Below are 23,697 nucleotides of genomic sequence, written 5' to 3'. Positions count from 1 at the left end.
CAGTACCATCGTATCTGAGCACCTTGCAGACCTTTGCGAATCTACCCTCACAACGTTCCGGTGAGGTAGGTTGGTGTCAACCCCATGAGGGAGATTAAGAGCCTGATCCAAACCTGTTGAAGTTGATGGAAAGTCTCCCATTGACTTAATGGGCTTCGGATCTGATCCTAGGTGACCTGCCCCAGGTCACCCAGGGAGTCTGTGACAGCTGGGAACAGCCCCAACCTCTTGAATCCCAGTCCTGGACGTTGACCACAAGACTGTCCTTCCGCTCTGGCAAGGTTCATCTTGTGTTCCACATTACGGGACTGAGTTTGCAAACCTGCCAGGTGGACGTGCAGCTCAAATGTACAATGTAGGAATCTTCTACTGGTTCAAGCAGCCACTGCCACAAGTTGAATGTCAGAAAATAAGGGAATTGCTCATGGGCCTTCCTGCTAAAAAGCAAACTCCTGAATGTTTTTCATTGTTGCAGGAAAGAAATGTAAGTCATGGTTGTTAATAGGCTTAGCACACTAATGACCTAATTGACTTCTGTCTGGTTTGGATTAACTTTTGTGCACAAGGAGTTTAGAAACAGAAAAAAAAAATAATCCTCTCTGCCACACCGAGGTCCGTTCCTAGTGAAACGGCATGGAAAGGATATGTGAGCGGCTTGCTTCCAAGCTTTCTCATGGGAATAAAAGACCTCATTACTAAGAACTGGAACTAAGGAACTGTCCAGATTTCCATTAGGGACCCCAGTTTGCTTGTAACTTGGCTGTCAAATATGACACAGGCTGAAATTTGGCAAGCACGGTCAGAGACTGCAAGTGTTTAAGAAATATGTTTAGACACTATACATTTTATATATACTCACATAGTGTGGAACTATATATTGTGTATACATACCAACACTCACGCATGTGTAAATATGAATTAAAGGGTTTATTGTTTTTAAGCTCTGGGAGTGCCATGTTTTTGAATATTTACCAATTCTTAGTTGTTTTTTGTGTGTTCTTAGAACTTATCAAAGCTGCTCTTTTTTTTAGTTTTTCCTTCCGAACCTTTGTAACTCGGTGGACAGTAAAGTGAACTAGCGCCACTTTAGATTTTTTTTTTTTTTTGGGAGGGGAGGGGGTGTAAAAAAATAAGTAAAGCTTCAGATGATAAGGTTTTAAATAGCACTGATTCTACCTCTCAACGTTTCCAAAGGGTAAAGCGGGATGGGTCCTGCTCCCAGGGAATGGGAGGTCTTGGGGGAGGGGGGGTCAGGTGCTGCCCCCCAGGAGGGAGGCCTGAGGCGGAATGGCAGAGTGAAATTGCTCTATGCTCACCCCATAGCGGCGGCTCCTGTCTCCTGGGGCTGGCTGGGCTTGTCTCCTGGAGCCAGGCTTTGCTACCTGGCACGGGGTCACATTGTAATGCCATTGAGGTTTGGCCCGGCCTCCACACCCCAGGCTGGAGGGTCGGCTGGGCTAAATTTGAGTGAGTGGCACTGCAGTCTGGGGCACATATTCAAGCACCACTCACTCAAATTTAGCCCAGCTGCCCTCCTGTTAGTGGGGGCTAGGGCTAAACCTGAGCAGCGCTGTGACCTTGCGCACCAGGGGCAAGGTTGCAACACCTGGAGCAGGGAGCCGAGCCCAGCCAGCCCTGTGGGACAGGAGCCATTTCAACTGGGTCAGGCGGTTTCGGGGGTCAGAGCAGGATAGTCCCACGAAACCCGGGACTGTTAGGAGGTATGAATGACTGATCATACACGTGGGTCCACAGGACTGTAACCAGTGCAAGTAGATGCCAGTGGAAGGATTCCCACTGGCTGCAATGGGCCTGTAATGTGTTAATGTACTCACCTGTAAAGACACGTGAGCTGGTGGAATGGCTCCTGGGGGACGGGGAGTGCGTATAAGAAGAAAGCAAAATAAATTAATGTAGAAGAAAGGGAAAGCAAAAATGCCCCATCTGGGGGTTCACCTGTGTGGAACCCAACCTTCCCAAAGGCACTGTCCTTTGCCTCCCAAACAGCAAATGCGTCATCCTTTGCCTGAGGATCTGTGCAAGGGGGAGAAGGAAACTGAGCTGGACTGCTCCCTGGGGACTTTGTAAGGGTTGTCATTGAACACTAAAATGTCACCTTTAGTCCAGCTGGTGTCAGTGACGCTCCCACAGGTTACACTGCACAGCTGACCAATGTTCCTCTTCTGAGAGGCACCGGGAGCCAAATTACTCCTGGAATAACACGTGGAAGGGACAATGGCCAGTCTGAATACTGGCCCATGTTGATGCTGCATTGGCAGTATGCATGTGCCCTGTGTTCTTAACGTGGCTTGTCTAGAGCATCTACTACATAGGTAGGAAAGCGTGCACATGAGTAAATAGATGCCCATGCATTCCTATGTCATCCACCGTACTCCCTATGCCCAAAGTGTTGGGCTAATCATGGCCCCCAAGATTTATGCATGGAACACCTCATCCTGAACAAGAGTGGGGGCTTAGTGACGCCCCCAGCAGCATCTCCATTCCCCACCCACCCCAGACCCCATGCAGGGCTATGTAGTGGACAAGGAATGGGCATCATGCAAGCCAGGGAGAGGAAGGGGTAGAGCTAGGGGGGACCAATAATCCCCCTTCACCAGCCCTGTGATGCTCATGGTGGAAAGGTAATATATTCTCGGGCTTTATTTTCCATGGCCTTTGTGGGACTTCCCCTTTAGAAGTGGGTCCACTGGCGCTATGCTCCCAATGACAAGGGTCAGAGATGCTGCAGAGTGCCGTGGGCTCCCACTGATTCCCTTTCTCCCCTAGGATCCATTGGGTTGGTGGGCAGCTCTTCGATCCATCTTCCTCTGAGATGATAAGGGAACAGTCTACAAGAGGAAATCTTGTGCAGGTTCCCCCTCCCTTTGCCACTGGCTCTCCTGGCTTTTCCTATGCTGGGGAGTAATTTGGCCCTCTATGTAGAAAGTTAATCTAATGTTGTACACCGTAGATGGAAACATCTTCTTACCCTGGGCCTAATTGTATAGGGGTTAGATGCAGAATTCATGTATGGAGCAAAACCTTGTTATAATGCCCTGATCTATGCTGTCATCGCTACACCAGGGTGCGGGGCACCCTCTAGTGGGCGGCACCAGATGGTTGAGCCATTTTCTTAACAGCTTGCTTATTAATGTTAATAATTTGGGGCTTGTAACTGCTAGTGTGATACAATCAGGTTCTGGGCCCTATTGTGGTAGGCATGATAATAATGAAAAGATGGTTTCTGGGCTAAAGAGCTTACGTCTATGGCAACGGTGGATAACAGCCTCCAAACCGGAAAACCGCAACACAGCAGAGAGATGGTTCTGATGGATGCAATATGTCATGATCTCAGCTGTCTAGCCTGTAACCCGTCTGTTCTGTCATTGTTTGCCTTTCCCTAAAGTTCCGGTTCATGAGGTTTGTGGCCGTCAGCATGGGAAAGCCAGTCGGCTTAAGCAGTGACTGTCCTGTTGAAATACAGGACAAAAGTGCAATGACATTTCTGCCTGCCTCTTTCAACACCCCCAAATGTAGCTACCCAGTGGTGTCACCGGATCAAAATTAGCCTTTGCATCAAATTTTCAAAAGCACCGAAGTCCTGTTTTCAAAAGTGAAAGACACTCGGGTGCCTATGGCTTGTCTACATGGTGAGTTACAGTGTAGCAAGCCAGCAATTCTACAGTGTGCCCTGTAGTAACCGTCCCTCGTGGATAGTGCTACGATACAGTGAAAGTCCGGTAGTATGGCTTCGCGTACTAGTAGACCTCACTGTGTAGACAAGTTCTTAGACTCCTTGAAAAATCAGTTGTATTTCGGAGCCTACGTGCCACATTTCTGCAGGATTTTGCTTCTTCAGCTCTTGGAGCTTTTGAAAAAGTTACCCTTTCATATCAGCCATTAGGTATTGTATGAAGCCTTGTTGAACCGTCAAATGGCAATATAGAAATTAGGCTTGTGCTAGATGTTATTTTAATATTATTTATAGTCTCATTACAGTTATTAGAGAGGGGGCCACAAACATAACACATTACATATAATGAGCCAGATCCTAAGCTGGTGGAAATAGGCCTATGCCATTAACTTCAGTAACACCACACCGATTTAGACTAGCTGAAACCCTGGCTCAATGTATTTGGCATATTTCATATGCCATCAACAATCCAGTGCATGGGAAAGGATTTTCTCAAGGTTTCTTGGAGGGACGGGAAAAATCCATGTTAAAAAGATAGAATCTAACCACATTTATGAAAGCAAAGCAGTCTCTCTTAACCAGCTCATAAAATGTTCTGTTTCTTCGGGAAATGTAAAGTTCCCTGATAACTTTTCCAAAGGTCTCTGGTGATGTATTAAGGTCTCTCTACGTCGAAGGGACTTGATATAAAATACAGCCCAGGAGCATGAAAGAGAGCAGATTGTCTTTGGATGAAAGGTTATTATTTAATGCTTCTGACACAGACCCCATAAATTACTCCTAAATGCAAGTCTGTCTTAAAACTCATTGTTCAGCTTAAATGAACCACAGATTTCATGTAATGCCCACAAATGTGCTGCATGGAGAACAGCAAATAGAGGAAAAACAAAGAAAATCAACATATTTTTATTCACAAAATAACAATGGGGTTTCTTCCCACTTTCAGTTTCTTGCAGTCCAATTGAACAGCGGTGGTACTAGTTTAAATAGGTGCTAGTCTTCAGGTATCAAATGTGTGGAACATTGTCCTCAAACAGGTATACGTTAGTCACATGATGAATTTCCCCATCTTTAATCAGTGTCTCTTAGCTGTGTTTTCTCTGCAAGTTTGACTTGGTCTGAAATAGCAGTTGTTATGGCCAAAAAACCAAGTGCACTAAAAATAGAGAGATGTAATGCAACCTGTGTTAGCCCATATTAGGAAGCCTCTGCTGAAATATTAAAAAGAAGATTTCAACGCTAAGTAGCGCTGAAGGTTTAATTTAATTAAATGTTTGCAGGCATTAAAAGCATTTACATTAGCACTAACCAGATCCTGCAAACCTGGTGGATAGCTCTAGCGAGTTCTTCAGGGCCCTAGCTTTCTGAATAGCAATTCTGGAGCTGAACTAACTTCAAGTCAGAGACCCCTTCTTGTTGGTAAGTATTGGTCTTAGGACCATTCCACCACTGGTTTGAGTGTGTTTCTTTTCCATTAGCTGTGGTGTAGGTGACTACAGTGCTGATCCATGTTGTGTGAAACTCCGAGCACATGTACAGCAGTTATAATGCAGAGCAGGGAGTGGCCCTGCATTCTTGTCCCTCACTGGACAAGTGCAAAAGAGAAGCAAACAGATGACATCCAAATATAAGCACTGTGTAGATTCTTTCCCACCTGCTGGGGATCTGGTCAAAGTAGAGCTCTTCTATAACCTTGTTCTACTCCTAGTAAAAATTACCGTGAGATTCCTTTGTAGCTTAACAAAATTTAAACGGGCAGGTGCTAATGAGCTAAAAAGTTGGGTGACATAGTCCTTTATTTCAGGATGCTCCTGTTCCTCCTATTGTCCCTCTGAAGAGGAGGGCAGTCAGGTGGATTGTAGGAAACTACTAGATATCGCTTAGCATTTTAGTTGAAGGAAGATTCTGTTAATCTCTACATCACCATAACAAAAGCATCGCACCTAGGGAATAGAGCCAGGGACTGGGAATCAGGATTCTCCTGGATTCTAGTCTCAGCTAGGCCATTGACTCATGATCTTCAGCAGATCACTTGGACTCATCTTGGGCACCTCTATTTTGGAGTGGCCAACTCTAGAACACCTCTGAGGTGACTTTTCCCCCTCCTCCCCAGAGGATCTTAACAGCTGCAGCTTTCTTTGTCGTTTGGAGTTATAGGTGCTGGGCCCCCTCAGTGTCTAATATTGGGCATTGTAAAACAGGCACTTGGAATCAAAGGCCATTTTGAAAATTTGGAGCTTAACCTCTCTCTTTGAGGCCCAATTTCTGTATTTGTAAAATGGGGCTAATAATACTGAGCTGGCAGGGGTGTTGTGAAGCTTAAATTGGCTCTGGAAAGTGGCTTCATAAATTGGCAGCTTCTTTCTCAGCAGATCTGCTGCCTGTGTAATCCTACATATCTGCTTACATTAGGGATTAAAAATAACGATTACGCTAGTGCTCCAGAGCCAGCACAGTTATGGGGATTCACTTCTGGCTTGCGCAGAAGAGGTGTTACGTTTCACGTGCAGGGCTTTCAGTTATATCGCTGCAGCTCCAGGGGAGATAGCAGGGTGGCAGAGTTGCAGTCAAGGGGACCAGACTCTGCCCTCAGTTATAGATGTGTAGCCCTCTTCTGGCTCTCTCAGCCCCACCAGGAGTGATAATAGGTCAGCTGTAAGAGCTCAGGCTGAGTTTGTCGGGCTGACATTTGCAAAAAGGCTCTTTGTAAACTCAGCACGTTTGCTGAAGACTCACTAAGACAAAATAAACCTGGACCCCCGTAATGTCATTTTTGTGGTAATTTTTCATGGCATGTTAATATTGGTTAAGCACTTTGAGATCCTTTGCTCTAAAGGCCTGTGCAAGTATATTGTTTGGTTTTTATTATTGAACTAAATTCTTCACGTGTCAGATGTCTAGGTTTGATGTTTCATAGGCTGTACGCTCCGAGCGGATTGAACTTTGTTTTTTTTTGTGTTCTACTAGCTCCCAAAAGGCTCCAGCCAAGATTGTCTCTTACTGCATGTCTGTGCAGTGACCAGCGCCACCTCTGCCCCCAAACAATTTACAATCCAATTAGATAGCACAGTTGACGAGTGGGAGGGGAAACCGAGGCACAGAGACGCAAAATGACTTCCCCCAGGTCACTCAGCAGGCCAGTGGCAGAGCCAGGAATAGTTGTCCACTAGACTATGCTGCTGCTCTGTATTAATTTGAATACGTCTCCCCTGACTGTGGGCTGTGTTTCTTGTTGGATCGAGACCTCCAAAGAAAACCTTGGTGGTATAGGAAGAAGTGGTGACAGTAATTCAGGCTTTGGCAGCCTTTCCTCCAAGCCTCTGTCAGACCATTGATCCAATAAGATATTAGGGAACATTGTGCTCACCGAAGTGCGGTCCTTTAGATGAGTCATGAGGTCCTGATCACATGTTGCTGAAGATCAACGGCATTTTGACAAGAGTAAGGGTGTTAACTTTGGTGTTCTGGCCACGTTCCAACTTGGGTAATGAGTCTCAAGAAAATTTCTTTTACGTCTTTAAGTTAGGTTGCAGAGTCCATTACTTCCTGTCACAAACTCTTGAGTGCTGCTGTGTTCCCCCTCAGTCAGTAGCCAGTGAAGTGACGTGTATCCCCCAAAGTGCTGTACAAATGAGGATACTTTTGTGAAGTGATTTCTGCTGAAAATTGCTGTATAAAGAAAAGTAATAGCTTTGATTGTTTTGGTGGGGGAGATGTAGTGATCTATTCTCCTAGGGCCTAATCCTGCAAATTCCTGAGTGCCCTTAGTTGCCATTGCAGTCAACAAGAGTTGAGGCTGTGTGACACTCTGAAGAATAAATTGCTTACTCTGCCAAGCGTGAATACACAAATCAGCTGGCACCAGACCTGTGACAGAGAGCAGAATTAAAGCTGAGAGTTGTGGAGGTGCTGTGTTTTTCCCCACCCTCCTTAGCCCTATCCTTTCACAAACAGGAGAGGTAACAGGTGGGAGTGGGGTAGGGTGATCAGCTTGACCTGCATTGCGTGTCCATTACCCAGGGGGAATTTCCTTTTTCTGCTGCCTTCTGCACTAGCAGAGGGGACTCCAGGCACAACACAACCAACAAACTCTTTAGTTTGCGTGGGGAACGATGCACTGGAAATGATATTGATGAAGGATGATCGTTAAAACTCACCTTGGCTGCAGCGAGCCATGTGACTCTGCGAAGCGTCAGCCGGCCAGACCCAAGGTTTGAAAGCAGGCTTCCGATCCCAGTGCGTGGGGCAGTTTGTGCCGAGTGTGTGCATGGCAGAGGTGACGAGGACTCGGTCTTCCAGTGGGAGGTGAGCATGGGGTCTGCCAGCTCCTACAGCAGTGTCTGAGGGTTTTTTCTGAATCGCTGTTAATGTCCGCTTTCTGCAGCGGGAGGGTGGCCCGGGCGTGTGTCTATGTAAAGTTCATCAGGTAGCATCCCCTCTTACGGCTCCTCCAGAACCTTCCACTGAGGTGCTGGCTGCATTTTCCTTGCAGCTCCTCCATGTACACACACCCCCCATCCATGGTCCCACAGAGTTGCAAGGCCTCCTTTAAGGACAGGCGGTTGGTGGTCAGGCCTAGTGGTTAGTCAGGAGCCTAGAACCAGAGCCGGGGTCAGAGTCAGGGGACGAGCCGAAGGTCAGAGCCGAAGCTGGAGTCGGGGTAGGGTGTTGGAGCAGGGACCTGGAGCACGGCAGGAACTGGGAACAGATGGAGGCCTGGGATAAGTAGGACAGGAACCAGGAAGGGAGGCAGGGCTCAAGAGTCAGGTAAGTAGGCAGCATCCACAGTCCCACCCAGGCAGGGTTTCACCTAGTTGCTCAGACATCTTCCTGCGCCTCTTTTTGGTTTAAGTGGAGCGTCCAAACCAGCCGGTGTGACTGGACGTCTCCCCCAGTCAGGAGCTTTGTGGGTGGGGCCCTTTGCAAGCTAGAGCTTCGCTGGCTTACTTCTCCACTGGTTCAGGTGAGCTGCTGGGTGACGGCCGTGGTCAGAACGCTGCCTGGGTACCCGTGGGCATGAGATCGAGGCCTGCGATCCCTTGTACCTCCTCGTCAGGCCCACCTGTTACCTCGGACCTCCTGTCGGGTCTCTGCTCAGCGTCCCCTTACAGTTCCCTGATTTTCAGCCTTTGCCCCTTACTCCTGTTCCTGTTTTTTCATTTGTTGCCCCAAGATTTCAGTAGTGGCTTGGATTCAGTGGTTCCACGGTTGTGGGGGTGGCCCTTCAGTTCTGGGTGAGGGGGCGGCCCTGTCTCAGTACATGGAGTAGGTCCAGAAAGAGTTACTGAGCTTCCTTTCCAGCTGGAGGAAGGGTGCCAAGGAAGCACTTGTCAGGAGTGGAGCAGTGAGGAAAATCTCTGGAGTTAATGTGCTTTTTTCTTCAGGATTGCTGTGGTTTTGAAGAAAAAAGAACTCTAACTCTGTTCCTGTGTATGTGAAACCTGCAGCTTCAAGGTAGCTGACATGCAGAGGGCCTGATAGAAAGCCCAGGGGAAGCAGTGGGAATTGTTCCATTGACATCCATGACCTTTGGATCAGATCCAGTGTGTGATGGAACATCTGCAGTGAAATTGGAATTCACACCTCTGTAACAGCCTTCCTGTGATGCCTTCTTTAGAGTGACATGTGTACTGCATCCCATTCAGCCTGGTAACGCATTCAGGGAATGCTCTGCCAACTGAGGCAAGTTCTTTGGAAACCTAAGCCGGGGGCTTAGTGAATCCATAGCATCTCTGAATCTCTCTCCCTTATAAATGCCAGCAGTTAGATACCCGGGTTTAGCAAACAGGGCATTGGTTCACGTGACGTTTGTGCATTCACCTCAGTGTTATTGAGCTGTCGGGCTTTTTTCAAAGATGCTGTTCAGTCAACAATTTGAGAGCTGCTATTCCCTGGAAACTAAACCAAGAGTGAAAGATGCAAGAGAAACACGCTCAGGTTAAATCAATGTATCTTTAAATAAACAACCCGCCTGTGCGGTGTTTCTGGCAGCCCCATAGGATTATTCAGTCTAACAATGGAACACGCGTCTACTTTGTTTAGCTTTCGCTTTTCCCTCTTCTTGGGACGTGAACCCAGACATGCAAGTTTCCCTTTTGTTTCTAGTTAACCTCACCTCCTGGCCCTCAAGCACAGCAGAAGTTTTACTATCTGGGTTGCAAACGCCACCCGGGAAGGTAAAACCCAAACAAACTCCCTCTTGCCCCTGCCTTTGTGTAGGTACATGGTTTTCAAAAACTATTTAATGGATTTTTATTTTTTTTTTACTATTATTTGATTCTGAAAACTTTCACTTAATGTAAAGTTTTGGACTAGACTACCTGAGAATGGCCCTGAAAAATAACTTCACTGTGTCTATTGTGTTAAATTCAGAATTGATCCTCTTTTAAAGGAATAGTTGGATTTCCATTCTTTTGGTATCCCACTTTTTAAATGATCTGTCATGGAAAGGTCACCAAATTATGTAGTTTTCGCTACAGCAACATACATGAGTGCCGAAAGGGGTGAGGCCCAGCGGTGGGGATGCCCCCAGTGCAGTCACGCTAACACGTAACCTGGGCACCACAAAACTTGTAAGAACCGTTTGTTCAAATAAAGATTCTACTAGGCATTTAGTCTGTTTGAATGGCTGATGTTTATTTTAGTTTGGGATTTCATGTGCTCATGGAATGATCATCCACTCAAGGTTCATACCTCAGATAGGACGACGGCAAGGCCCCTCTGCTCTAGCCTGTTTCAGTGTGGGGTTTTTTGTTACCTCTGTCAAGTTATCCCAGTTATATTGGGTACAAGACACACAAATTTGTGGGTGGATTTTCAGCTGTGGTCTCTAATCTTTTTGTCCCCACTTTTAAGCTGTTTGTATCCAGGACAGTTGGTTTGTGCACTCAGTTTGCATTCACATGGGGTAGTTGTACATCTAACTGCCCCAGTTCAACGTACAGATGCTGGCTTGTCTCGATTATGCAGGTAAAAGTGGTTGCTTGTGTCGAAGCAGGGGCGTCCGGTGAGAGTTCAGTTTGGAGCTGTGGCCCTGTGTGAGTCTGGGAATGCGAATATAATTTCCTCAGCCAGCTGGTGGAGAAGGCATTTGTATAGCGATGAATATCGTACAGATCAAAGAGAACTTTGAGCAAAGCAGTTTATGTTGTTTAGCTTTACCCTAATTTAGGGTATCGCTCTAAGTTGTCCATTGACCATCAAAGCTCTTTGTGGATTGACATTGATTCCTCTGTTTCCCCTAATATATTTCGCATTGGAAGTTCTTGGTGAGTGTAAGAGCTTAAGATCCCAGATTCCCAAACTTATGTGAGGTCAGCTGAGTTTCAAGGTGAGCGGAGGGAGAGGTGATGAGGGATTTGAGGTTGTGGATGGAAACCTTGTTAAATTTGGCCAACCCAAGTGAACTTCCGGGAGAGGAGTGTCGATTCTGTGCAAATCGAGACTTCCCAAAGGTTTGCAGGACTGCCCACCCCCACCTCCCGGAAACACATTGGTCAAATTTTTGCACAGCTGCAGTTTCACAACCTTATACAAGAATGCGGCAAGTGGAGTCTACAAACCCTAGCCAGTTTATAAACCTACCGCTGAAGGACAGATGGGCAGCAGAGCAGGTGACTCTCAGGTGACTGTAGCATGCACCCTGGACACCAGCCTCGCTCTCCAGAGCCCAGGTTGTGCTCTAATGCAGTGGGCGTCGTTTCCCCTTGACCCAGGACTGGCTTCTTTTCCACCAAGAGTGAGAAAGCTGAGTGAACACCGTGAGTGCTCTGACTTCATTGTCCTTTCGCTTAGGCATTTTTCACAGCTCAGTCATTGCCACGTTCAGACTTCTTGACTCAAGTCCAGTCCCGCCCCTATTTAATAGCAGTCACTTTGGGTTAAGAGGCAAGAATGACCACCTAAAAAAGGAAGGGCTTTAGTAATAGCAAAGTGTGTCGGAAAGCTCTTGAAGGAACATTTAAAAATTCCACAAAAGCCGCATCATAGTTGTGTCACCAGCAAAGAACAAGTGGGCATTGGATGCGAAGGGCCTCAGAATGCCAGCTGGGATGAATGCCAGCTCTCTGCACGCAAGATTTGTTCCGCTTGTCTGGGGATGCTGAGGATTGCCCTGCATAGCCAGGCTGTCCGATTTCTTCCCACCAGCTGTAGTGGGTAGTCTGAAAATCTTTGGGACCCAAGAGGGCTGCCAGCTCTGCATTTTCCCTACCTGGCTGCTAGACAATATTTTGTCATTTCTGGCTCAGATCTGCAAGACGTGTACGGGGAAAAGAGCACAGGAGACCAGTGCGACAGGAAAAGTGGGTGGTACTGGCTGGAAAGGGGCATGGCCAGCACGTGTGCTGTTTCAGCATCTCTTCAGCAGCCTCCACTGGTGCAACTTGAAACTGCTTCTTCACAGCAGAAACCTTGAGGAAGGGCAACAGAGAGACTCTCTTCTAAATCCCCACCTCAGCATAGTGTCAAGGCTGGTGCAAGGAATTGTGCCCTCTGTGCCAGCTAGGTGACTCTGGAGATGTACTTTCACCAAGAGGCTTTTCTCTGTCTCTGTAATATAAAAGTGTACTTGCTTAGGGATTGCAGTGGGAGGAGATTAGTTCTTAGCTTACTCTGTGAAGCAACGAACTTTTACTATTGGCTTGCTGATTCGGGGGGAAACATTGATGTAGAGACAATCTATAATGGCAAGAGAAAGGTTTGAGCCTTTCCAAAGGCAGGGCAGAAGAAAGTTGGTGGACATTACCCAAATCCTTTTCAATTAGCTGTGGTGCCTTTTTAAATGTCAGGCATTCCCCATGCACATACTGTATTTGTGCTGAAAGGTGTCTGCTGTCCAGACAGGTAGCTTCCAGGTGTACATAGATGATCTGGATTTCATTCTTTATCTCCTATGCCCTGTCTTGCACTGTGTGAAACATGAGCCCCTCATTTTCTCAGCTCTGTGTTTGGGAAGTTTTTTAATTCCATAGACCTCCAGAAAGATCTTTCTTACCTTACGTGATTCCCTGAAACACAAAGTTGCTTATAACTGGCTCATTGCATCAGCATGAAGGAATTTCCAAGTGTTGTATTAAATCCAGTTTTATTGCAGAAACCTTCTGTTCACTTAATGCTTGATGCAGAAATTACTGGGTGAGGATCTTTGGCCCTGTGCTATGCAGGCCACCAGACTAGGTGATCATGATTTCTTTTGGCTTTAAAATGCATGAATCTAATCCAATGCACTGCATATCCTTCCTGCAGTCTGTGTTGGCTTCTGCTGCATTTTATGGCAACTGTAAAAACGTTCTTGCATTTGACACTGGCCCACACTGCTGTGTGATTATATTCATAACACACTTCAAAATGAGTGTTTTTAATTTGAGAAGGGGGAAATGAAAAATGATATAAGGTATCATTTATATCATTGATATAAATATCATAAAGGCTTAGGGCCAGATTTTTAACTGGTGTCCGTCAGCCTCACACAGCCTGAGACAGGGAAGATCTGTCCCTGAGTTCATTAGGGAATTACAAGGACTTCAGTTCTATTGAAATGCTGTCACTTTCCAGTAAGATGCCACTCACCAGGAGGAGGTTCGGAAACGCCAGCTATCACATGGAAATGTTTTCAATGGAATGAATCTCCTGCAGCCCAGCGTACATATTTATGTGATCACTATTAAGGTGCTGCAGCTCAGGGCGAGTGACTCTGTGGATGGACAGAGAGAACACACAAGTTTATTCACTGAAGTTGAGTGGAGTCATCTCCCTTTCATTGCTGGCAAGTTGAAGGTGTGCTCAGCTCTCCTACTTTCTAATATTCAGTCAGTCCATTTTATTTCGTTTCACAGGCACTCAAGAATGTACAGCTCTCCTCCTCTGCGGGCAGCTTTGTAATGACTACATGGTTTTCTGTAACTGCCATGCAGTCTTTGGTACTACAAACCTCCGGATGGGCTTGTTTTCCTCCTTGTTTTCCTCTCCTGTAGCAGCGTGTAGATCCTCATTATTTGTGGGCACCTTGAGACATAATTAACCCTTCTGGCTTACACAGAGGCTCCTGTCTATCTTGTTATCTGCAACAGGGTATTTCCAAAATGCGTTTAAAAAAAAAAAAAAGGAACATCATGGCTGTTTTCTCAGTTTAAAAAAATGCACCAAGTGCTGACAGTTGATGCCTAAGGGACAAAAGCCTGCGCAGAGCAGTGCTGGAATGACTGCCAGACAACTGTGAGCGAGGCTGGGATGAACATGTGTGAATGTGTGCATTGACGAGATGGAATGAACGTATGAATGAACAGAAGTGATGGTGTCAGTTTCAGGTGGGCATGAGGAAGCTTAACAACCATTGGCTTCTGGCCCCCTGAATAAAACAGATTCATTGAGGGGAAACGGACAATCTGGATGCTAGCATATTTACCAGACTGGTAATGTAGGGCAATTCAAGCTGAGTTATGTAAGAGAGCTAGTAAACAGACTCTGGAAAACCAGCATAATAGAATAAACATTGTAAACCGGGATCTTCACATTGCAAAACGTTTGTTTCCCAGGCAAGTCCCACAATAGAAGGTGCTCAGAAGAAATCTGTTTCTCTCAACAACTAAACAGTAAAACTTTCTGCTTTGGAAAGCAAGACTGTGTGTTTTTTAGAATGCCCTTGCTCTTTGATTTATTTGCAGCATGAAATAAAATTAGGTCCACTTTGTTGTCAGAGTTTCAGAGTACCAGCCGTGTTAGTCTGTATTCGCAAAAAGAAAAGGAGGACTTGTGGCACCTTAGAGACTAACCAATTTATTTGAGCATGAGCTTTCGTGAGCTACAGCTCACTTCATCGGAGCTGTAGCTCACGAAAGCTCATGCTCAAATAAATTGGTTAGTCTCTAAGGTGCCACAAGTCCTCCTTTTCTTTTTGTTGTCAGATAGGACCTGTACTATATCATCGCTTTATATGGGAACGCAGGGCAGATTCTTCCACCCTGATGGGGGAACTTTACTCCATGGATTGTGCCCATATTCCACAAGTAGTGCCATGATTTCAGTGGAAGTACTCACATGAGCAAGGGTTCCAGAATCTTTACTATGATATTTTTCACCCTTAGTGATAAGCACAAGAGCTAATACTTTCAGTGAATACAGGGATTTGGTATCTTACGTATTGCAGAATAAATTGGTTCTGGATACTGATTTGCTTTTTTCATTTTACAACTGAAAACTTGAATCCACTTTATGACTGTAACGAGGAGCATAGCTTTAATGTCACATCTGTGCCTAGCTTGTCCCTTACTCATTCGTCAGATGCTTTACACATCTCTCCCCGAGCTGTGAAATGTATTCCATTTTCTCACCTTTGAAAGGGGCAGTTTTATTAATGTATTTGTCATTGGCCTTTGCTTTAATTTCCTCACTGAAGTGATTAAATTCACACCATCTAGTATTTATTTTTCCTTATATAGTAGCTGACAATTGCTTCATTTCTGGACTCCCTAAAAACGGTTCTGGTTTTTGTAGGTCCATAGAATTTTAGGCCAAAAGGGACCATTATGCTCATCTAGCCTAGCCTCGTGCATATTTTCAGGCCATAGATTTCACCCAGTGATTTCTAGCTCGGCAACTCATGTTTTTTTCTAAAAGGAAAAAATGACCCCAAGTGATGGAGAATCTCTCCCATCTTTTGGTAAACTGCTCCAGTGGCTAAATAAAAATGTGCACGACAGTAGATGTTAAAGTGCACCAATCGTAGTACCAGCCACAGGAATTTCTTATAAGTTCTTTGGCTAAAACAAAACCTTCAGAGGGTAGAAGACGGAGAAAATTCCCCAAATTGTCGTCCAGCAGTCATTCCATCGTTCAAACTTGTCTAATGTTGCCACAGTACTATCCCCTTTCTGAATCTGGCGTACGTGACCTTTCCTCAGCAGACTTTCCGTGACGATCGTTTTGTTCCATTAAAATGTGCAGGTGCTTTTGTTTAGTAGCAGGATTTTCAGTTTCTGTTGTTCTTGCAACAGTGCGATTCCTTTTCTGATTCAACTGCAACTTGTTCTCTACTTTCTGCTTTTCTTTTTAATTCACTCTTTTACAGTACATCCATCTTCTTTTCCCTTCTCTCTTTTTATAGATTTTCATGGTTTGATATGAATGCACTCACACAGTTATGCATGTATCTATAATGGAAACTTAATTTAATTAAAGGTCATGGCAGGCTGAATTTGGAGGGAAGTCTCGGCTACAGTACAGTATATGTTACTGTGATCATCCTGCTAGAGCTAGAGGAGCCTTTAATATATACTTTATTTTCTAGAAAAGAAGAGACAAAAGAAGGTGAAACCAGCGAATGACTGGAGAGAGCGAAGAAATGCCATCCGACTCACCAATGAGTATACAGTAGAAACCCTGGTAGTGGCTGATGCTGATATGGTGCAATACCATGGTGCTGAGGCAGCCCAAAGGTTCATCCTCACAGTTATGAACATGGTATGTATTCACTTCATTCTTGGAGGATGACTCAAGTGTTCTGATCCACAATGTGCTGAGGGTGGGGTTCCATTTGAGGCTGATGGCTGAACCAGATCTCCAGTCTGAATTTGTCACTGGTGAACTTTTGAGAGTATCTGAGCTAGGTCTGGGAAAACATCCCCTTTTCTGTGTTTAGGTCTGGTCTGAGCTGTAGGGGTGATTGTATATCTGGAGATTCAGATCTGAACCTCCTTGGCCCTATGGAAATCAAACTGGTTTGAGATCCTAGTTCTGGTTGAACTGTTCTCTTCCAGGGAAACCTCGTTCTCTGCTCCCAAGTCCGGGGTCTCCATCTATGGGATCTAATAACGGTCTTCTCAACAGCTGTGTTCCCACACAGATTTGTAATGTGTTCGAATATTGCTTCCCGAAGTGCTTTTATTTTCTAAACAGTAACTGGGATAATTTGCTGGTTCCTGGGTGGGTCTGTGGTGATTACAAGTTGTCTTGTTTGTGCTTTCAGCTTTGGCACCCCGCTTTGTTTTCCTTTGTGAATTTCACATCTGAGTCACTTGCAAAAACCCTCTTAAATCAAGCTGAGTTGCTCATAATTGTGCATATAAATGTATAGAACACCCACAAAGTACAGCTGGGCAGGGATGTGACATAACTTTCTACTTGTGATAAAAGTATTGGAATGCTCTCACTTGGGCACCGCTCAGTGATCTCATTTGACATGCACATTGAAAATGTTTTCCCTTAAGAGCTTGGAAAATTCTGCACCCTTTTCTTTTGTGAGAACGTTGTGCTTATCATGTATTGTGCATTTCTCTTCCTTCATCCTTTTATAACTAAGGGTATTTTTCCTTAAAACCGTTAGCAAAGATACTTTCATCGGAGTTGTTTTGCTACTGGCGACTTCCCCAGCTGAAGTCCTAGTCCCTTTTCGCAGCAACTCGTTGCCTTGTTGTCTAAAAAGGAAGCTTCTGACTTTAGTTGTTGAAACAAGGAGTAGGGGAGTTTTTAAGAAGCTGTTTCTATGCTGATGTCTGTTTAGTAGGAGGAATGCGGTAAGAGGACTTGAGATGGAGCCTGAACCAAAATCCCAGATCCAGACTTTTGGGGAGTTTGACTCTGGAACTAAATTGTGTAGATCTCCTATATTTTGTTAAATTCCAGGATCCTAATGATGGAGAAGTTTGGATCCAAATTGGAAATTTGGGTCTTGGACTCCTATATAAAGAAAAAACATGAAAATAACCCAACTGGAAATGGAATTTTCCACTTGGGGCAGATTATTCCATAATTGTCCATTATGGGGGTTTTCTGCCATGTTCTGACTTGTCTGGTACTGGCCATAGATAGACGTCTGATCTGATTTGCCATGGCACTTCCTGGGTTCCTAAAGATTTCCAGGGAGCATCTGTCTTTGAAAAGTGGAGTGGTAAATTGGAATAGTACAGTTGAAGGCAATGGAGCTACACGAGTCAAGGATCTGGCCTTTTAGAGACACACATTTTATCTCATACATTTGATTTTTTTTTTAAATGACACTGTCTGCCTCCTCTACCACCAAAAAGTCTGGTGACCTTGTTGCAAATCGCAACAAGGCTTGAGGCAGCATCCAGCCAAACCCCATGGGATTGTTCTAGATAGATGTGGTAACACATCATAGCTGATGGAGTTATACTTCAAGAACAAGCTACTAATTGTGCCGGGAATAGGAATTGGGGAGAGAGACTTTCACCTCTAAGTTGCTAATTCATATCAAGTATGGCTATTTGGTGACTCAGAGTTGCTAATTGTTCTGGTGGCTGAAGAATCTCAGCGAATAGATATTTGCAAAACCCCTCACGGCTGGTGCTGTTTTGTTTCCAAGAGTCAGTGGCTGCAATGGATGTGGACACTGAATTGCTCACTCACAGGTGGCAGGGGTCCTTCCAGATCAGGATGGAGACGTGAACAAGGAAGCAGTGGGTGATAGGACCTTGCACTCATCATGCTTGTGCTGTCTCAGCTCTGTAGCTAGAAGATAAGACTTTATCCTCTTGGGCTGTCAGTCTGTCACCTCTCCTGAGCACCAAACTGGCAGGAAAAAAATGAAAACAAAATCTTGACTGTAATCCACGAGACCTAATCCAACAAATGAAGAGCTGAATGAGGCACATCTCCGTGCATAACTTCACTGCACAGCAATGGCCTTTTTCTAAACAGGTCTGTTGTTCCTTTAACAGGTGCCGATTCAATGGGGCCCCATTGTGTTATGAAATCTTTGGCTGGTTGAGCCCCCGGGGAATTTAACTGATCTATTCCTTTAACAAGCTGATTTTTTGATTATTATTTCACCTTCTAGCATGTTGTGAGAATATTCACTGAACAAGGCTTCATTGTGTGTCTCTTTATTTGGCTTGGTTCATAGAAAATGCGCTCTTTCAACAGATCTGTTCTCTTTACCATCCCTTCATTATGAAATGGCATTGTTGCATTTCAGGATGTGTTCAGTTTGGAGCACAGAAAGGTTATTCTTCACAATGCCATATCTCCCCTACCCTGAATTCCTCCCGCAAGCTTTGCAAGGGGTGGGTAGAAAATATGTTTCTCTGAACAGATCTGTTTTTTCAAGCTGCTTTTTGTTTGAGGCAAACCTATACCTTTACATTGCCCGGGTGTGATTATTCTGGTTATGCATCATCATGTTCTCTTTATCATCCAGCACTCAACACATCCTAAATAAACGAGTTGTACATAGATGACTTCCATGAGGTTTTTTTCTCTGTCCGAGGAGAGGAGTAGAAGCAGAGCCTCTTTGTAACATCAGCTCATAGGGTGTTGATTGGTGGATCAGCTTGCTTGAATCTCATTCATTAAAAATGCAGGGGTGAAATCCTGGTCCCCCTGTAGTCAATGGGAGTTTGCTATGACCTTCATTGGGGCCAGAATGTCATCTCGGGGGGGAGAGAGAGAGATGAAAGGGTGGTCATGTGACTAAGGCACTGGACTGTCACTCAGGGGACCTGGGTTGAATTCCAGGGTCTACTGCCAACTTCCTGTGTGACCTTGGGTGAGTCGCTAAGTGACTCAGTTCCCCATCTGTAAAATAGCACTGCCCAGCCTCACAGGGGTTTGTGGCATGTTTCTGTGGAAAATGGGAGCCAGATATTTTCCTAGATAAATAGGGTGGAAGATGTCCATATGGATCCCTGCTCATTGGCTGCAGTGCTCAGGGTCCCTGTATCCCACTTCTGTGGCCTGTTGGGCTCTCTGGGTATTGGTCAGGGGATAGGATTTGCCCATAGTATCTAGACTCTGCTGGTTCAGTTGTACTGCAGAATGATAAGCTGCCTCTAACAGAAACCAGAATGTTAATTTTGGCATTGAAGCTTTTATTTGAGCAAATAAGACATTACTGGTCAGGGGTTATTAATTTAACTTGTCGCTGTAAGCCATTACGCTTACTGTCAAACCACAAAATAAGCATTAAAAGGGCTTATTAATGCATGTTCTATTTAAATCAAGTGATCTGCTTCAAAGTATTTAATATCTATTAGTGATACAAGCGTTTCTGGGGAAAAGAGTCAGCATTACAAAATACTATTTTATTGCCCCAGCTGGTAAATAAGAATCTTAAAAAAATATAAACATCTATGAAAGCAAAACCCTTCTGCAATGACACACACACTCTGGATGATGTACAGCGAATTCTCTGTTTTTAATGGCACTCTCTGATCCTGCACTCTGAACAGACAATATATTTGTTTAAAGATGAGGGAGTTATTATTTATTATTATTTTATTATTATTCTAGATGCCCTTCTAGAGGCACAAGCTTGTCTATTAAATAAATCAATAGTAGAAGTTGTAAAACAGCCTTTTCCAAAACCATGGAGGATTTTCCATTCAAGGTGCTCTTTTAATACATCACTAGGAGCCAAAGTAGCTCCAGACCTTTGCGTTAAGTTTTTTAAGTTGCTGCTCTTGTAATGAACTCTTTCTTTATTTTCTCAAAAGGTATGGCAGCATCTTCCTCACCAATAGGAGAGTCCAAATTGCTTCATGATAGGGTTAAAAAATGAGCCAGTCAATAAAGTAGGTGTTGGATGCCACCATCTAAACATGCAGCCCTGAAGTACATAATGAATTTTTGAAATTGGATGGTGTAGGGGACATGGATACATGAAAATGTCAGCAGAATTGTAAGGGGGAAAACCTGAGGCTCCCCAGCAAGCCAATCCTAGAAAGACTTAAATTATTTAGGATCGATGGATGTATAACTGACCCATTTCATTAGTGACTGACTATATTAAGACCTATGTTTCTGCCTATATGTGATCTTCCTAAAAAATGTCCCCTTGCCACCTCCACTTCTATTGTTATCAAGATTGCTGATGCTACATTTATCTTCCTTTGCTAATGCTCATGAATCTCTTCACTGCTTTCTTCCTTTTCCATATCAAATTAAAGCCCCTTGGCCTGAAGACTTTGCACAATGCTGCTTTTCTGCTCTTATTGCCTCCTGTTTTCCCCTTTGCATTCTCTGACTTAACTGCCATGTCTCCCTCTTCTGCTCTCAGCTTCACACTCGCTATGCTCTGTCTTCCCAAAAGTCAAGTGTCCTGCCTTTCTTTCTTCAAATCCCCACTTTAAAATGCACTTCTTTAGCTCATCCGTGCGGCCAGTCCATCACTATCTGCTCCCGTTTTTGTTTAATCTGATCTTGCATGTTTCTCCATTAGCGTGGAAGCTCCTTAGATCCTTTGCTTGTTTGTAGATTTGTCTGTGGACTTGTAAAGTGCTGTGTTGTACTCGCTTCATAAAAAAAGTTCCCTCTAGATTCAGTTTCATATCTGTTTCTGTAGCTATGAGACTCTGATTTTGTTTTCTTGTTATTCCTCTATGTTTCTAGGAGTCTGCTTACAGCAGTGGCCATTTTGCAGGCAGGTCATTAGTGCTATAATATATATTAGTCATATATTACTCATTAGTGCAGTATATAATGTTAGAAACATCACTACATTAAAGCACACTATGGAACTGTTAGTGCACACTAGCAGGGTCTTCACAGACCAATTAATGCACAACATTTTAGTGCCCTTTAGAAATCACACCCCCATAGCCTGCATGACAGCTCCATGTAGACAAATCCTTCGATACAAGTAACCATTTCTCATGTTTTTCCGCTGTTTATTGGCTAAACGCAGATTTATTTATTTTTTTGTATTGGGGGTATCTTGTTGGTATTTATTAGTTTAAAACCTAAAATTGGAAGCTGTAACTTTATTCAACTAGTAACACTTATACTGAGGTGTTCTGATGGCTTCTGACAGTTTTCCAGAACGTACTGTAAGAGCAAACAATTCAAACTGATTCTGTAAGCATTTCTCGCTCGGTGGGCAGAGAGCTGTCAGGGTTTCCAAAACCATAGCATGATAATTTAAATAGGCACTTTTGTTCTGTAATCTTCTGGCTTCATAAACCTGAAGACATACTTAGATTAAAAAATGAAAGTGCATTTTTGGATTTAGATAGAATGTTGATTGCAGTTTGGTTTTGAACTTGCCCCTCTTTGAGGCAGAATACAGCCTGGATAAGTATTGTAGTGTGTATTCTTAATTCTCCTGCAGCTGTTGCTAAGCCATTTGATTAATGTAAAAGCCTCTTGAAGCAGCAAGCAGTAACATGAAGTTAATGATTCCTTGAATGTTATTAAGAGGAGAAGTTTTTATGTTGGCCTTTAGGAATAAAACTGGTTTACTCTCTGTAGTGTTCTTTTGCACTCTGAAGTGCACAGTTCATTCTGGCATTTCTCTTTGAGATGCGTTTGCAGTCGTAAAATAAAATAAAATACTATACATTGTTTCTTCAGAGATACAGACCATAAATGCAGATCTCTATCTTTGTGCCCTTTGGCTGGAATATGTAGACTCAGGAGTTCTCATGGCTACTCGACCACCTTGCACATGTCCTTAAGATCACGATCTGGAGCTTTGGGGTGGGGGCTGGGGACACGAAGGGAATGAGTATAAATACATCACCGTTGTCTGTAGGTTCCTTTTCCCTGATGGCTGGAAGAACATCCTCCCACATCTCTGAGAAAGCTTTACGTCAAGTCAACCTTGCAGAGTGTTGAATCTCTCTCTCTCTCTTTTTTTTTTTTTTCTTTTTTTTAATGTTTAATAGTGTAGTTTGTAAGCTCAGTTTTAGGTGGGAGTTAAGAGATCCCATGGTACTTTTCAAAACAAGGAAGGGAAAACCTTGGTAACCTGGCTAACACTCTCACTCATAAATGTGATCTGACAGCCAACGCTATGCAGGAGCTGCTGTTTGCGTGCAGGGCTTTAAAAAAAGCCACATGACCCATCCTTGGGCTTCGTAAAGTCCAGAACCTACAACAAACGATCTCATGCATGCGTGCACGCTCCTCTATCCCTGCACCTCCAGCCAGGGGAGCTCTGGTGGAGTTTGGTTCCTCTCAGTCTAAGTTCAGCCTGTCTGGGCTGTGTTCTGTGCACGAGAGGGCAGGCCAGGACAAATTGGTCGAAACAGGCGTTTACTCCATGTGACATTCATGTTACCTTCAAAGAAATACAGCGAAAGTGGGGGGGGGGGATGAGGGGGGAGAGAGAGACACACACACGCACGATTCTCTGGTTGAGGGTCCAGCCTTGAAGTGTTGCTGATATGTAAGGAGGGCGGGGGGAACGTTGCGGCAACACTCTGAATAGGTAATTTGCTTTAAGGAGCAACTTCTTTGAGACATAAGTCTCATTCTTTTGTTCCTCTCTTGCTTTTCCTCTGTTCCTCCTTTGTTTCCGTACCTGCTTCCCCTTCTACTGTCCCCCTTCCCTATGTGCTTTTGATGACTCCTCACAGAGCGTAAGTCAAGAGAGTGCAAAGAGCAGATTGGTCGCTTGTTCTCTGTCTAAAGGGGGCACCATTAGCAGGGCCAGAGGATGGGCATGACCTTTAGCCAGTCTTGTGGTCTCTTCTCATCACTTGCCCTCAAGGCATTGATTGAGAACCCTCCCTGCTGCTGTAACCATGTCTTCCTGTGCTCCCCGCCCCCTGTATTTGCAGTTCTGTAATTGGAGACAGAAATTATATGGTTAAAGCCTAGACTGGTGGTTCTTAAACTTTGGTCCATGGAACAGTTGCTGGTGGTCTGCAGAAAGCTGGCAGGTTACATGGTGTTGGCTCTCCTTGTTCCAAACTGCCTGATTTTATTAAAAGACACTAAAAATACAGGAAACGTTCTTACTTTTCCAGGCCAGGAATGGATGAAGTGGCCTCGGGGGTGGGAGGCAGTCGCAAGTGGGAGGGAGGATGGTCTGGGTTTTCGCAAATGGGAAGGGAGGTTCCCATGAGTCAGTCTCTGTGTTAACACATGTGGTCCTCACCCTGAGAAAACTCAGGAATCTCCACTCTGGGAAACCCAATATCCCAACTGTAATGATCTCCACCCTCTCACTTAAAGCTGTTGGGTCCTGTTGTGAGACACGGTGAGTTAACATCTTTGCTGCTGCTTTTTAATGGTGGTTCCCTCAAGGCTGGGTGAAGAAGGCAGAG

The 23,697-nt window shown here is 44.6% G+C and overlaps 1 protein-coding gene across 1 annotated transcript in view; it reads left to right on the top strand.

Moving 5' to 3' along the window:
- Positions 1-23,697, top strand: part of ADAMTS17 (ADAM metallopeptidase with thrombospondin type 1 motif 17) — a 251,846-nt gene that overhangs the window by 18,643 nt on the left and 209,506 nt on the right. The window contains exon 4 of the mRNA XM_077828766.1: positions 15,981-16,153. Coding sequence (XP_077684892.1) covers positions 15,981-16,153 — 173 coding nt within the window. The remainder of the gene's footprint in view (positions 1-15,980; positions 16,154-23,697) is intronic.

This window comes from Eretmochelys imbricata, chromosome 10 (assembly GCF_965152235.1).
Source record: "Eretmochelys imbricata isolate rEreImb1 chromosome 10, rEreImb1.hap1, whole genome shotgun sequence".
NCBI lineage: Eukaryota > Metazoa > Chordata > Testudines > Cheloniidae > Eretmochelys > Eretmochelys imbricata.
Note: the sequence above shows the minus strand (reverse complement) of the source record. Positions and strands in the feature narration are given on the sequence as shown.